General features: G+C 37.6%; 1 protein-coding gene across 1 annotated transcript in view; it reads right to left on the bottom strand.

Annotated features, from left to right (window-relative positions):
• Positions 1–15,158, bottom strand: part of CCDC6 (coiled-coil domain containing 6) — a 97,619-nt gene that overhangs the window by 19,241 nt on the left and 63,220 nt on the right. The window contains exons 5-6 of the mRNA XM_025049324.1: positions 1,963–2,066; positions 28–188 (exon numbers count right to left, since the gene is read on the bottom strand). Of these exons, the coding sequence (XP_024905092.1) occupies positions 28–188; positions 1,963–2,066 (265 nt within the window). The remainder of the gene's footprint in view (positions 1–27; positions 189–1,962; positions 2,067–15,158) is intronic.

Raw genomic sequence — 15,158 nt, 5'->3', positions numbered from 1 at the left:
AAGACTAGTGAAACCAGAGCTACGTACGCTGTAACTGAGCGGCCCTCAGTTGCTTCTTCAGCCTCTCCACTTCATTCTTCAAAAACCTGATGTGACGCATCATGTTTTCTGGAGAGTCAATCTCCATGGAGATGTCTCTAGGTGATGGGGGAGCTGAGACCGGCTGGTCTAATTTCTCCTGCAGGATTCTTGATTGAAAAGAAAAGTTCCAACAATGAAAAATAGTTCCCTTTAAAAGGCAAAACAATATACTAGCTAGAGGGTTTGTTTTAATAGCAAACTCCTGTAAATGGCCAGAATGAATTCATGGGGTTGCTTATCTCCTCTGCCCATTTCACATGAACTTCACGGCACCCTGACCTAGTATTCAAGTCAAAGGGCAGAGCTGAAGGATCTATCCTCCTTTTTTTCTTTTTAATGGTCACTGGTAATTAAGCATTACTGAAAAAAAAAAAATCTCTAACATTTGCTTCTGATTAGTATGTCTGACATACAATATCATCTGCTGCCATAATGTTTGACATGTTGGTTGAGGACATGGAGATGCTAAAGGAGTTCCACTGTCTCAATGCTTCCTTTTGAAACTTATGAACTCTGTACTATGAATCTCTGTGGAGGCTGGTGTAACACAGAGACTCAGCTTCTAAAATTCCTTTCGGAAATACCAATCCTGAGGGCATGGCAAATTGGATGGAAGACCCTTTGCTTCTGGCTACAGCAAAGATAAAAAGTTCAAAACAACACAAAAATTATTGGGCTAATAACTGGCAGAGTTACCTCTCCAACAATTATCGTTAATTTGAATCACATAAAATACTTATTTACATTCAACAGCTTTTGATTTATGAAATGCCGATTTCATATTGCTCAACGCAATAATCTGATATTGATATATATGAAACCTCAGTTGCATTTTGCAAAAGAAGACTGAATAGCAACAGATCTCCGTGTCCTCTTTTACAGGTGGCTGAGGGTTTTGGTTTTGTTTTTAACTTTTTACCTTTGAGTTTGCTTAGGGCAAAATGAATTAGGCCTGCTCTTGTTGAGCAAACTAGATTTGTGAAATGTTGTAATGGTCCCTACATTTATTATATTAAATAATTTTTCATAATTCAGCTTATTAGTACTACTATGATATGCAAAACATAGCTTGATTCAAGTACAGCTTGAATATTTCCCTATAGATATACCTCTAATTTTCACTTTTCTTAAAGCCTATGGTATGTCTCTATTTTGCAAATCTTGAGATGAACTCTGGTTGGCAAATTAGATTAATGAACATTTTCAAGAAACTCCCTTTCTACACCTATACACAGATCTCGCATACAGAACTCCCTGCCATTTTTCAAGCCCTGCTCCAGCAATTCCACCCCATTAAGATTGCAAGACTTAAAAATAAAGGCCTGACAGTATCATGCACCGAGGGATTCAAGAAATGTTTCTTGTTAAATGACATTTCGCATCCATGTACATACATTTAACACAAAGAATCCTAACCTTAAAAATGTACAAAAACTTCTTTCCGTAAGTTTTAAAACAATTTTCCTATTTAAATCTCAGCTTTCCTAATGAAGTACACTCTAAAGATGTGTAATAATTAATGGTACATACGTTAAGCACTTTTTAAAATTGGGAAAGCCAGTTCAATAAGGTAAAAAGTTGAAACTCCAACCATCCCTCAGAACAATTTAAAGGTGAACAATAGCACCTAGACTAATTTATTCATAGCCTGATGCCAAATGAAAAATTCTGCTGCGATTGTAAGAAAGAAGTATGAAGAGGTGACCAACATGAAAATAGTTCAGAAGGTTTCAACATTTTTTTTTTTTTTTTGGTTTGGCAAATTAAAATGATATGCATCAATGAAAAAATTAAATGTGCCATTGTTACTCTTCAGTCACACCAGCACGGTACCCTAGCCACATACATACACCCCATACTAAACAGCAAGACTAAACAAACCGCTTTTCGGCTTCAAGTTTATCCATCCTTTTCCAGAGACGATTAACTAGCGCTTCTTGTTCTTGTTCCAAAGTATTTTCAAGGTCGATCTTCTCCCGTCTCAACTAGAAGAAGGAAAAAGTTTTACTGAGAATAGTAGGACACTTAAGCTTTGTTAGATTTCTTGATTAGACCATTAGGACTCTATACTTGGAGAAAACTGCAAAGAAATGATCAATTTTCTGGCACAGACACATTAAGTGCATCTAAGTTCTTAAACTTTAATTGAGAAAACCAAGACAGGTTCATTCTTTGATGTTAAAGCTTAATTGCTGTCTGGTACATAGCTTGTTTCTGCATTTATTCAAGGCACATGGAAGGTCTTCCTTAAGGGGTTCTACTGACTTGTCTTACTCGTCTGCTTGCTGACTTATCTGGGTTGGTCCTCCCAGTTCTGCATATAGTTCAATGTAAAACCAAAAAGGTTCTATTATCATTTATATAATAAACAACTCTAATACCTGAAGACAATTCTACATACTGGTCAATGAATGTGCATAAATATGTCTTAAGATATAAAAACATGCACAAAATGATAAACATCAATTAATTCACAATACTGGTTATCTCTGTGGAAGGAGGGAAGAAGGGACATTTGATTTGGGGTAAGATACTGAGTTGTGGAGAGAACCCCCAAAATGCATTCTACTTCATAAAAAGAAGCGAACATGGAAAAAATCATTTAATCAATCAATATGGAGAAATATGTGAATATTGAGAACAATGCCAGAAACTGGTTAACAGGGATGTAACAGCAAACCAAGGAATCAGACATTTCTGTCCTAGTGGAACTTATATTTTAGTGGGGGTCAGGTCAGTAAATGCAACAAAAAATTACAAACTTCGTAGAGAGTGAAAAGGATATGAAGAAAAAGAAGACTGGTGAGAGGGATAGAAAGTGCAATGAAAAAGATTTCACGGCGACGGGTAGAAGGAATGTGTTATATCATTCTTTGTACTTGTCTACATGTTTGAGACATTAAATAATTTTAATAGGAATTTTCTTTAAAAAGAGAAGGCTGTTACTGCCCCCATGCTGTCCCTTCAACCAACAGCAATTCGCCTTTTCGGTCACTGAGTCAACAAATTATTTTTGATTGCACAGCTGCAAAAATGCCAAGGTGGCAAATTTCCACATTTCCTTAGCAGGTCATAGAGGCAAGCTTCTCAATGATTAAAGATCTCTGTGTATACAGTAAAGTGAGACCAATACCATGTATATAATGTAACCTTTTAAAGCAGCTAAAGCAGACCTGATTTGGCAAGTGAATAAGCCCAGATCACAGAGTCAAGTGAAAATACAGCTTCGAAATATTTTCTTTGCATAGAGGAGGGAGGAAGGGGTGCTGGGAAGTCAGAAATAATTTGTGCCGTGAAGTTGGGAGCAGGCTAACACAAAATACCCCTCAGAATGTTCAGTGGTTCCTATCTGCAGCAATGAGAATCCCCAGAAAGTCTCATAGAACTCCTATAAAACTTAGTGATTCTCTATGCTAACCACGTTTTTGGCCAAGCTTTAAAGTACAGTTCATAGCCACTTTTTTTTTTTTTTTAAAGAAACAAAATTCCAAGGCATTTACCTTTTAAGGACCTTAATTCCTGTGTTTAACTAAAAGCATTATAGCGGGTACTTGGTAGGCAAGAAAAAATTCAAGCAATGCATCATTTAGTAGTAGAGAAACTTATGCCTAATTACTTATTTCGGAGTAATCATGCATAATGCTAATCAATATTTCTGAAAAGCAAAATCAAGCCAAAGCTGTCTTTGCCCATCGATAACTTATGAGGTATGTGGCTCTGAGCAGGTACTCACCTGCTGTGAGCCTCGATGTCCTCATCTATGAAATGAGAAGGCTGGCCTATATGACTTCTGAGGTCTCTTCCAGGGTTATCTATTAAATCATTCTCTGTCAGTTTCAAGTTGGCAGCTGCCTTCAATCTGAGCTAGCTCAGTTACAGATTTTTAAAACTGGAAGCAGCAAGACAAATCATCCAAATTCACCCTTTCATTTTAGAGCTGAAGAAACCACTGACTGGCCTGGGAGATGATGTGACTCATGCAAAGCAAGACCACCAGGATAGGAATGAAAATCAGACACCATTACAGCCAAAGGAGCTGGGTCTTGTCCAACCGATGAGTACAGAGAATCTTAAAAGGAAATCGGGGTTTCGGGTAAATCATGCCATGGTTTGTGAGCCTACCTCCTTTGCCAACAATTCTTGGGAGAAGCAGAATGGGAGAGTGGGGTAACTTAATGAGTCTGAGAGATGAGGAACCAGATAAGAAAGCAGGAAAATGGTTGACAAGGTACATGAATCTGTTTCTTTTGGGCGCTAGCTATCAATTTACTTCTCACTTCAGCAAATGAAGGGTTCCTAGGGGTGAAACTTGGGTTTCCTGTACCAATTTGCTCTCCTAATTTTTCCCATGAAGCAGGCAACACAGGAAGCCCTAGCTCAGCAGCTTAGATTTGGGTGTTTCATCGCACAAGCTGACAGTACTATCGGAGTTCACAATATCTTTAGCCTTAGAAAGAGCAAAGTTTCCTGTCCTGTTTTCTAAGTTTTAAAAATCTCAACTTTTCGGTATTGCTGAGGAGTTCTCATGGACATTAAAAGGCAGAGAAGTCAGAAGACATGGTATTATTTATGATTATGATTAATTTCCCCTTAAATTCTTCATCAGAGTTGCCCTTCCACCTCCAGCCCACTTAACTCTGCAACCTACATATTTAGAGCCAAAGCGTACACATCAGTTCTGCCAATTCAGACAGAAGTATATTTTCAGTGCCTACATTGTCCTGATATTGAACAATCCTCAAATCTGACAGTATATGTTTAGTTTATAGGGTAGTTAAGTCAGAAATTCGTGCTTGAATTGAAACAGCGACCCGATGATGCATTGCTTTCATTCTATTGGTCTCTATTGGTAACATTCTCCCTAATCACCCTCCTAATAATATCTGATCACTTTTTTTTTTTATCAGTGTTTATGCAACAAGCATCCGCTCATCCATCACCAAACATCAAATTTTCAGGCTAACCAGAGCCCTTTCTGACTGCTTATTCTGGGAGCACCAGCACCAGTGGATATATAGCTGATGTGCAAAATATATTCACTTGAAAGGCTGCTTTTGTAAATAAGTCAGTTCAATGGACTGACAAATTCTTTACTTCTCTTCAGTAGCTCTCCCTCTCATTACAGGTTAATGTCAGACCAAGAGTTCTTACTACGTTCCCCAAATAAACATAGAACTTCTTTAATGGATAAACTTACTGTATACAAATAAAGCTGGCTCGTTTGAATTCACAGCCCATCCTGGCTGTGTCTTCTCAAAGGGTAAACACTGACCACCATCAAAAAAGCAGTAAAGGTAAGGGAGAGCCGGGACATAGCTCCAAACACTCCCAGATTTCTGTCTCACTGTAGCCTTTTCCTATTTAATAAGCCAGAACTATGATAGTGGGATGGAGGTAGACGTGGGGGAAAGGAATGCTTGCAAAAAGGCCTGAGAACTTTTAGTTTAATTGTTGTGCTCAACAATAGAATTTTAAAAGGTGTTAGGTGGATCTTTTCAATCTTTGAAAAGCTTTGAAAAGCTTTAGGCCAACTACCATATTTTCATCATTTCTAAGGAAAAATATATTTTGAAACTCAAACATCTGACTTAAAAAAAAAAAAGATTTTGGGTTATGGGATGGATGAAAAAGGGGAAGGGATTAAGATATACAAATTGTCAGTTATAAAAAGTTGTGGGAGGTACAGTATATCACAGGGAACAGTGAGTAACACTGTAACAACTAAGCATGCTGTCAAAGCGTACTAGATTTACTGGGGGATCACTTCCCAACTTATAGAAATATCTAATTGTTATGTTCTACACTTGAAATTAACATAATATTGTATGTCAAATGTGCTGAAAATTTTTTTTTAAATTTTTTAAAAACATAAATTTGGAAGGCAGTCCATTACTGCTAATCTAAGATAATAAAGAGAAGGAAAAGCCCATTATATAAGGGCTACCATATAAACAGAACACAGACATAGTTTGTTATGACATATAGCAAAAAGCACTTAGAATGATGATGACATAAGCAACGTACCTGATGTTTAAAAAAAGAAACAGAGTACACTCTCTAGGACCTATGTTAACCAAACTCTAAGTTGGCTAGATATTTTTTTTTTAAGAGGCAAATCCTAATAAAACAAGTGAGTGATGGGGAGTAACACAACAATTACCAAAAACCTTCCAGGTTAGGTAGTATCTGAAGGCCATTAACGGTTTAGCCCAATTTCTGATCAACTTCTTATGTAGTACCAAAGATGCTCAAAGCAGTGACTCTAAAGGTATATCAGAATCATCTGAGAAAACAAAAAGCACAATATTCAGAAAATGACTAAAACGATGAACACAGTCTTTGCAATAGAGTGAATGTTTGTGTCCCTCCTCCCAATTCATATGTTGAAGCCTAAATACCCAACCTATACTCTGATGGTATTTAGAGATGAGGCCTTTGGAACGTACTCTCAGGATTCAGTTGATGTTATGAGTGGGACTCCCATGATGGGATTAGTGTCCTAAGAGTTGTGAGAGACCTTGCTGCTTGTTGCTCTCTGTTCTCTGCCATGTGACAATTCAAGAAGTAGGCAGTCTGCAACCCTTAAGAGGGCTGTCACCAGAACTGTCAAGCCGGCACCCTGATCTTAGACTTCCAGCCTCCAGAACTGTGAGAAGTAAATTTCCATTGTTTATAAGCCAGTCTATGTTACTTGTTATAGCAGCCCATATGGGCTAAGACTGTTTATTCCTAGTAGAGCAGAGAAAATAAAAGCTCTTACCTCATTCCACCGTTCTTCGCCAATATACCTGAGTTAATCAAAGTTTTACATACACATAGTAAGTTCTCACTTAACGTCGTTGACAAGTTCTGCAACTTTAAGCAAAACAATGTATAACGAAACCAATCTTACCAGAGGCTAACTGATATAAACAAGAGTTTAGTTCCTACAGCATCTCATCAACGTTATAAAAAAATGACGTCAATTGAGGACCTGCTGGACATAGGAAAGAAGTGACTAACACGATCCATGAGGGAGCTATTAAAATACAGCATGTGCAACTGACATGAAAAGAGCTGAGAACAATGCACAATGGTCCTTGCTTCACAGCAAAGCCTTCACAAATTAAAGCAAGAGAGACAAGTAAAGTAAAACTTAAACACTGCCTCTGTTGGCATCTGTTCAGGCAATCAGTGGAATTTTGCTCAGCCCTGGCAATTCTCCTCACAGGCTACAGGCATCTGACCCTTGCCTTCTGGAACAAATTTTTTTTTTTAAAGAAATCAAGCAGCCAAATTGTGTTACAGATGAGTTAAGACAGGTGTTCACAGACCTCAGAGTCTCCAAGGTACCTATTTGATTAATCAAGCAAAGGCTGGTTTCAGAATTGAAAACAAGTTCTAGGTCATCACTACAGCTCGTGCAATGCTGAGCACAGAAGAACCAATGGAAGTCTGTCAGTGAAGATCAAGAGAAAAGGAGTAAAAGGATGGTTACTTTCAAGTGTAGGAGGTCAAAAATTACAGTTGAAAAGAAATTTATCTATATATCTCAGAAATACACTGATAGAGAAACATTGATATAAAAATCACAGAGAAATATATAATAAGTATATAGTATATATATGGCAAGATAAATTGAGCTGTCTCTTGGGTGAAAATAATATTGATGATAATTTATCTTTTTTTCCTGCCCCACCCAACTTTTTAATGAACATTTACTATTTTCAAGAGAAAAAATTTAAAGACATCTAATCTTAAAAAATTACTATTTCCTAATATAATTTAATAGCATATCCATTAATTTAGGATGTTAATTTACATATATAAAATACAGAATGAGCCAATAAACTCTCAGGGGATAAATGACAGTGAAGGCTTTGCTATCTGGAAGATTGAGAATTTTCCAGATAGCCCAGAATTAATCTTCTTTACCACAACTTACAGCTGTTTTCTTCTCAAAAACTGTGTTTCTAAAAAAATTAAGTTTTTTTAATGCATATAACTTTAGGACCACATTAATATCCCATTAATATGTGAAAATGACACTATTTCATAGCATACCAACTCAATAAATTTTGCTTTTGTTCAATGATATTGAGAAATACAAGGCTTTATGAACGAGACACATGTACAATAACTCAGATTTACATGGTTTCTGGACTTACGTTTTCACCACTTGGACATCACCACAATATTATACAAATTTGCATACTGGGTTTATAATTCTAGGGGACTCTTTTTTACCAAATAAATACCATTTGTGGAAGCAGGTTTCAAAAAGTATTGGGTGTACATCCTTTTGCTATATCAAGGGTGCCGTGGAGAAGTCCCTAGGAAAGAAGTTACATCAGTGACTATCATTTGTCCATTATGTAAAATAAGCTTCCTTAAGAAAATAACATTAGGGAAATGTTTCTTGATGTGCTTTATCCAAAATGGAAGTTCTTTGATAAAAGGAATCATTTCTTTTTAGTCATTACCACATCCACCCACTTCCTTACACAGAGTTGTTGGGATTTACTTAGCCATTCATTCATTTGCCATGGTTAAGCGAAGGGAGGCTGCCTCTTCTAAGACACCAAATTCTTGTTCTGGTCATGAAGAAACAGACTTTGTGCATTTCAAAATTACAAGCAACTAAGAAGTCTCAGTATAATATCTCTGGATTTTATTGCCCTTACTGTAGCACACCGATGCCCTTCAATTTAACAAAGTCTTCACTTCCAGTGCATGGCCAGAGATGCAGTTAGATCACGATGAGGTTTTTCTACACAGGAAACACATTTTGAACATTTTCCCTGCCATCATGTAACACTGTCTATACAAAATGATCCACGTGGCAAGTGGTATCTGATGCTTCAAAATAAAGCTTAACGAAAATGGAATATAGTGCGTGAGTTTTCGTAATTAATTGAAGTGGGGTCTAGGGAAGGAATTCTGGGGAATTCCTTTTCTTTTTCTTTTTACTTTTGGTTCCATTCTGCAGAGAGACTTGTGTCCCTGACCAAGGTCAGAGTCTACTTTCACAGGCCTGGAGTTGAGATCTCTGTTTGCTTCATGGCATCCTGACAGCTCCCGGATTTCAAAACAAATCCACTGAACAGAGAGCCTTCCGAAGCTTCTTTTGAGTACTACGTATTGCCCCTAGTTTACCTTCTCGCAAGGCACCGGATCTCGCTTATTTTTCAGCTTCTTCCTGCCTCTACCAAATAAGCAGTAAGTAAAATACTTGTTCCCAAGCTTCTCATGTGGCCTAAACATCCACAAGGATTTGCTACAATCAAAGTCCCATCAAGTGGATTTTAGGGTTTACTGTGTGACTGTGCCCCAAAGCAGCCTGTCTAAATGTGCAGAGATGAATTATGTTTTACCAAAAAACATTAAAAGCAGGGCAGAAAATTATAACATGCCCTCAGAGACAGTATACACGAACTGCCAAAATCCCTTCTCTTTGCTTGCCCAGTAACAAAGAGGAGGGATCCAACTTCACGTTTTCTTCAGGAGCTCTATTCTCTGTGCTCAGCATCTCTACTCCATGCAGTACCTCCATCTGCTTTTTACTGCATAACTTCTCTCCCAGTTCTGTCTCCTCTCACATCCTTATTTCCTTGTAACAAGCTAGACTTAGATCTATCCAGCCCGTATGTCGGTTAACAAACAATTAAATCAAGGGTCCTTCTCAGATGGTATGGTGGTAACGCTCTCCCCTCCAACACAGCACTGTACAGAGCATCCCGATTCACTGTTCATAGATCCACCGGCCTCCCTCCATGAGGCCAGAAACTTTTCTTAGCAGAGTTTGTGGCGGAATGCAGGCACATAATAAAGGTGTGTTGAATTAATGTAGGATGTGTGCATTTTGTCCATGTACTGGCTGCAGCATGGACAAAAAGTCAAAGTGGTAGTGTCAGAGACGACATAAAAGCATATATAGATTCATAAATTAAACAGACAAATAACCAAGTCAAGGAAGGTAGTGAGGCATTTGAGGCTCAAATAACATGGCCGTGCATTTTCCTGGATATTTATATGATATGTCATTTACCATATATAATAATATAATGTCATTTACCATAGACATTAGATGGAATCTTTTATTGTTAATGGCAGCAGCTACAATTTTTGGATCGCTTACTAGATGTGATTCACCAGGGATGTACTATAAGGTCAACACTGTGCCTTCTCTCCTTTATCTTCTAGGGAATTTATAGGGAAGAAACAATTTGATTGTTTGTTAATTGCTATTTGTGTACCAAGTGTTACAAGAGAAAATACTTCGTAGCCTGGACCCCTAAGTGACTGAAGGAGGAAAGTTGTTAAGATGAACAAGGATGGGACAGGGGAGGGAAAAGGTGGTCCATGAAGATCTAAGGCAGGAAAGCACTGGGCACATCAGAGCATATTTCTCAACTGGCAGGTCACGACCCATTACTGGATTGTGAAATCAGTTGAGTCAGTTATGACCTACATTTTGCTAAAAATGAAATAGGATTGAATAGAAAATCAGTGCAAAGCATGTAAGCTTGTTTGATGAAACTTATTCCAGTCATACACGCAATTACAAAAACATCAGTGTGTTTGGTTACCATGTAAACTTATTTCTTGCTGTGCAATCACATTGGAATAATTCTGCTTCATAGGGATGAAAGAAATTCAACATGCGTAAATGTGAGGAGAGGCAAGATGGAAAATTCTCCCAACAAACTTACAAGTTAGATATTATGTCTGTGTCACAATAGTGATCACAGTTTATTCACATAGAAGCAAGATTTGAACCAAGGGAAGATTGTCCTTAAACTACACAAGCTAAAATACTGTCATTACAAATAAATGATAATGAATAAAAAATTACCATTCTAATTCTAATCTTGACCATTAGATATGGATGTCTGTGCTTCGGTAGGAAAGGACATCTTGGATAAGAAAATATACCCCTTGGATAAGAAAATATACATCTACTGAGTTGAACCACACTTAATAGTATGTGCCTTTTAATGCTATGTATCCTTCTCCAGAGAGGTAAGGAAAATCTTTCCTAATTGGCAGAAATTGTTCAGATGAAGATTTCTTTGCATTAAGAGAATATTCCAAGTTCTAAATATTCTTACCTAAGAAAATGTGAATACCAATAAAAGACTAACAGTAAACATATGTTTGAATGAAAATCTTGAAATAGGGTTTACAGACACTGGCCACCACTGTTTGTTAAAAAGGGCCTCTAACAGCACTAAAGTCATGTTGACTGGACAAATCCAGTTTATTAGACTAATACTGTTAGTGCTGCAAAGATTTCACAATTTGACATTATTCTGAACACGTTTTACACATGCTTATAAATTGTTAAGGATTCAGAATGCTAAACAGATGCCAAAAGGGTAACATAAAGGATTAAGAACTCACTTGCTTCACAGCTTGAGGAAGGCCTCTTCTTTTCTCCCTGGGTTTCCACTTCCAAAAAAGCAGTGTGAGCAGGTGAGGCCACTTACAAGCCATACTGGTCTATCACTGAGCAGCGAGTTGCATCCAATCACACCACGCCCATCCCCCCGCCCACCTGCAACAAGGAGGGAGAGGAAATGTGGGAGCAGGAAGCTGTTGTCCCAAATCCTAGGAAGAGATCTGGTACTCTTGCCTCTGGATTTCCTCATGATTTTCCCATTGTCTCATGTCTCCACTAGTGTTTGGGGACAAAAGTAGACTTCCCTATAGCATGGCCTTCCAGCTCCAATAACCTAAGGGATTTCTATATGCAAAACACCAAGAGAACAGAACCATTTACAGCCCCAAACCCTTGATGATCAAGCTGTTAACATTCCCTATTTGAAGATTTGGGGCCGAAGAGAATAAGTGCTACCTGACTAATTAGGGTGTCCGAGCTGAAGGTCTGACTTTTGGAGAAATAAACTTACGATGAGGACCTTCTGGCATGTGAATTAACTGGGATGTACTCTGAAAAAAAGGTCAAGACTGAGTTTCAAATCAGGTTACGTTCTGCTTTACAGATAATAGACAGGTGCCTACTTAAAAACCATTACAACCCAAGCTGTACCTTCAAAACAAATATGTTAGGGCCAACACAAATCCCTGGCAGAAGGCCTCCCAATATCCCTCTTCAGGCTCAACCCATTAGGTTCAAAATATGGATTATTTTTAAATTAACAGCAGTACCTATCGCACGCTGAGTGCTTATGTAGCAGGCATTATATGAATCACCTTATACTCTCTTTCCTTCACCGTACCTAACATAAGTCTGCTATTGTTGCCATTTTATAGAAGAGGAAACTAAGGCTCGAAAATGAACTGACTGGGACAACTAGAGAGCCACAAGCGAAAGAATGAATCTGGACCCTTATCTCACACCATATACAAAAATTAACTCAAAAGGAATTGAAGACCTAAATGTAAGGGCCAAAAGTATAAAACTTAGAAGAAAACATACCTTAGATTTGGCAATGGATTCTAAGATATAATACCAAAAGCACAAGGAACAAAAGGAAAGAAAAAAACCAGATAAATTGGACTTCACCAGAATTAAAAACTTCTACACTTCAAAGGACTTTATCAAGAAAGTTAAAAGAACACACACAGAATAGGAAGAAATATTTGCCAGTGATATATCTGATATAGGACTTGTATCTCAACTATATAAGGAAGCCTTACAATTCCATAATAAATAGACCTTGAATAAAAATTTTTCCAAAGATATACAAATGGCCAAAAAGCACCTGAAATGATGCTCAACATCAACAGCCATCAGGGAACTATAAAACCACAATGAGATACCACTTCACATTCACCAGGATGGCTATAATCAATATGATGCAGCCACTCTGGAAAAGTCTGGCAATCCCTGCAAAAGGTAAACACAGAGTTACCACGTAACCCAGCAATTCTACTCCTAGGTATACATACGCCGCTCCCACCCTCAAAATAAAAACAGATGTCCACATAAAAAATTGTATATGAACATTCATAGAATTATTCTTAATAACCAAATGGTTAAAACAACCCAAAAGTCTATCTATCAAACGATGAATGGATAAATAAAACTGTGGTATATCCATACAGTGGAACATTATTTGGCCAGGAAAAGGAGTGAAGTAGATATATGCTACAACATGGATAAAAGCATCATGCTAAGTGAAAGAAGCCAGTCACAAAAGACCACATATTATATTATTCCATTCATATAAAGTATCCAAAATGGGCACGGATACAGAGACAGAAAGTAGAGTGGTTCTTGATTATGTGGGATAGGGAATTGAGTGACAGTTGAAGGGTACCGGGTTTCTTTTTGAGGTGATAAAAATGTCCTAAAATTGATTGTGGTTATGATAACACAACTCTGACTATACTAAAAATCATTCAATTGTACACTTTAAATAGATGATTGGTATGGTATAGAAATTATATCTCAACAAAGCTGCCATTGGGGGAAAAAAAGTGAACTAAGATATCGAGCTGAGGAAACAGGTTCATATCTGGTTCCTTTCAAGTACAGTGCCCAGACCCTAAACACTACACTGTACTGCCTTCTGAAATACAAATGACTGCTCTCCACTCACCTGTCCAAATCCACACTTAAACTCTTCCAACAAAGCCATGGTAGGGCAAGAGACACATCAGATAATTGCCTTCGAATAGCTTATAATTTTAATTGGTCACATAGAAGAACAAATGCTTATATAATACATAAATTATTATAAAGCCTAGTGTAATATATGCCTTTGCTCTTCTGATAATAATCTACAGTGTAGGATACTTTATATAATACAGACTATGACATACGTAATCCCAAGCGATGACTGTAAGAGAGGGTAAGATCACATCCATGGAAACAGAGAAGAGATTTCTTTCTACTGGAGCAAAAAAGTAAACATTTCCTCTAAACGCTGATTAAAATTATTTATAGCTTAACAAAATATGGAGTAAAAATCCCAACATTTAATCATCCTGGACATATTCAAAACAAAGGGGGGAGAGTATTATGGTAATGTTAAATTTCTCCGTCTTAATTAAAATAGGGACTTGATGTCCCGAATCTGAGGTTTATTTCTAGCAATAAGGCTTAGCAAAGCACGTATTCCATTGTGGAAATCCATTTCTTTACTGTTGAGGTCTGAAATAAACCTAAAAATGCACTAACTCATTAACTTGGGAAGACTGTATGCCTTGGGCCTCATTTTAAAGGGGTTCGGTTACTAAAGTCCCCAAAGAGTCTTAAGAGGGTACAGCAAGCCATCTTCTCAGGGGCTGCCCTTCCCTGACACCGGGCCACTACCTCCACCTTGTGGCCACAGCTGAACCCTGGGAGTCACAGCCTGTGTCCCAAAATCTCCTTAGAAGCTTGTGAACAAAAACAAGAGCAAAGCTGTTTAAACCGACCACCATCACTGTGAAGGCCATGACCAAGTGACGGTTTCACAATACCTATTACTGTGAGAATTTCACTTGGTTAATTCTCGATTACCAAGCACCAATAACAAGTACTTCATGTGTCAGGGACTTAAACAAGAATCTTCAAAGCTTTAACTTGAACAGAACGGGCTACTGCCCATTCTGAGAATTAAACAGGTGAACTTTGGAACAAAATGTTTCTAAACTGTGAGGGAGGAGTGTTCCCAATTTAGATACTGCATATGAATTCTGAAGATAAACAGTAAGGACAGATTACTCTGGGTATGTATAAAATAGCCAATCCTTGGAAATAAATTTTTTTTTTTTTTTACTTTTACATGGAAGAGATGGAAAAATTTTTTTAGGGTCATTACATAGTCTTGGAAAACCCAGCAACATTCCTCCCTTTGACATGTAGGTAAGACATAAGAATAACATAAAAAAAAAAGTCAGCTAGATTCATTTAAAACAAACCCTAACTTCTTTTCTTCTCAAACCTCACATTCCCATCGCTATTTCATTCTCAGGTACAATGATGGTGCTAGAGCAGTTTTGAGGGTGATTTAAGAACCAGTCAGCAGATACACAAAAAGATCCTAAAGTTGGGAAAAATCGGACAACTCTGCATGAAAGGCTTAGCCAAATCATCAAAACGGCAATCAAGATCCAAATTACCAAGAGCTGGAAAGATGTTAATC

This window comes from Pteropus alecto, unplaced genomic scaffold (genome assembly GCF_000325575.1).
Source record: "Pteropus alecto unplaced genomic scaffold, ASM32557v1 scaffold155, whole genome shotgun sequence".
NCBI lineage: Eukaryota > Metazoa > Chordata > Mammalia > Chiroptera > Pteropodidae > Pteropus > Pteropus alecto.
Note: the sequence above shows the minus strand (reverse complement) of the source record. Positions and strands in the feature narration are given on the sequence as shown.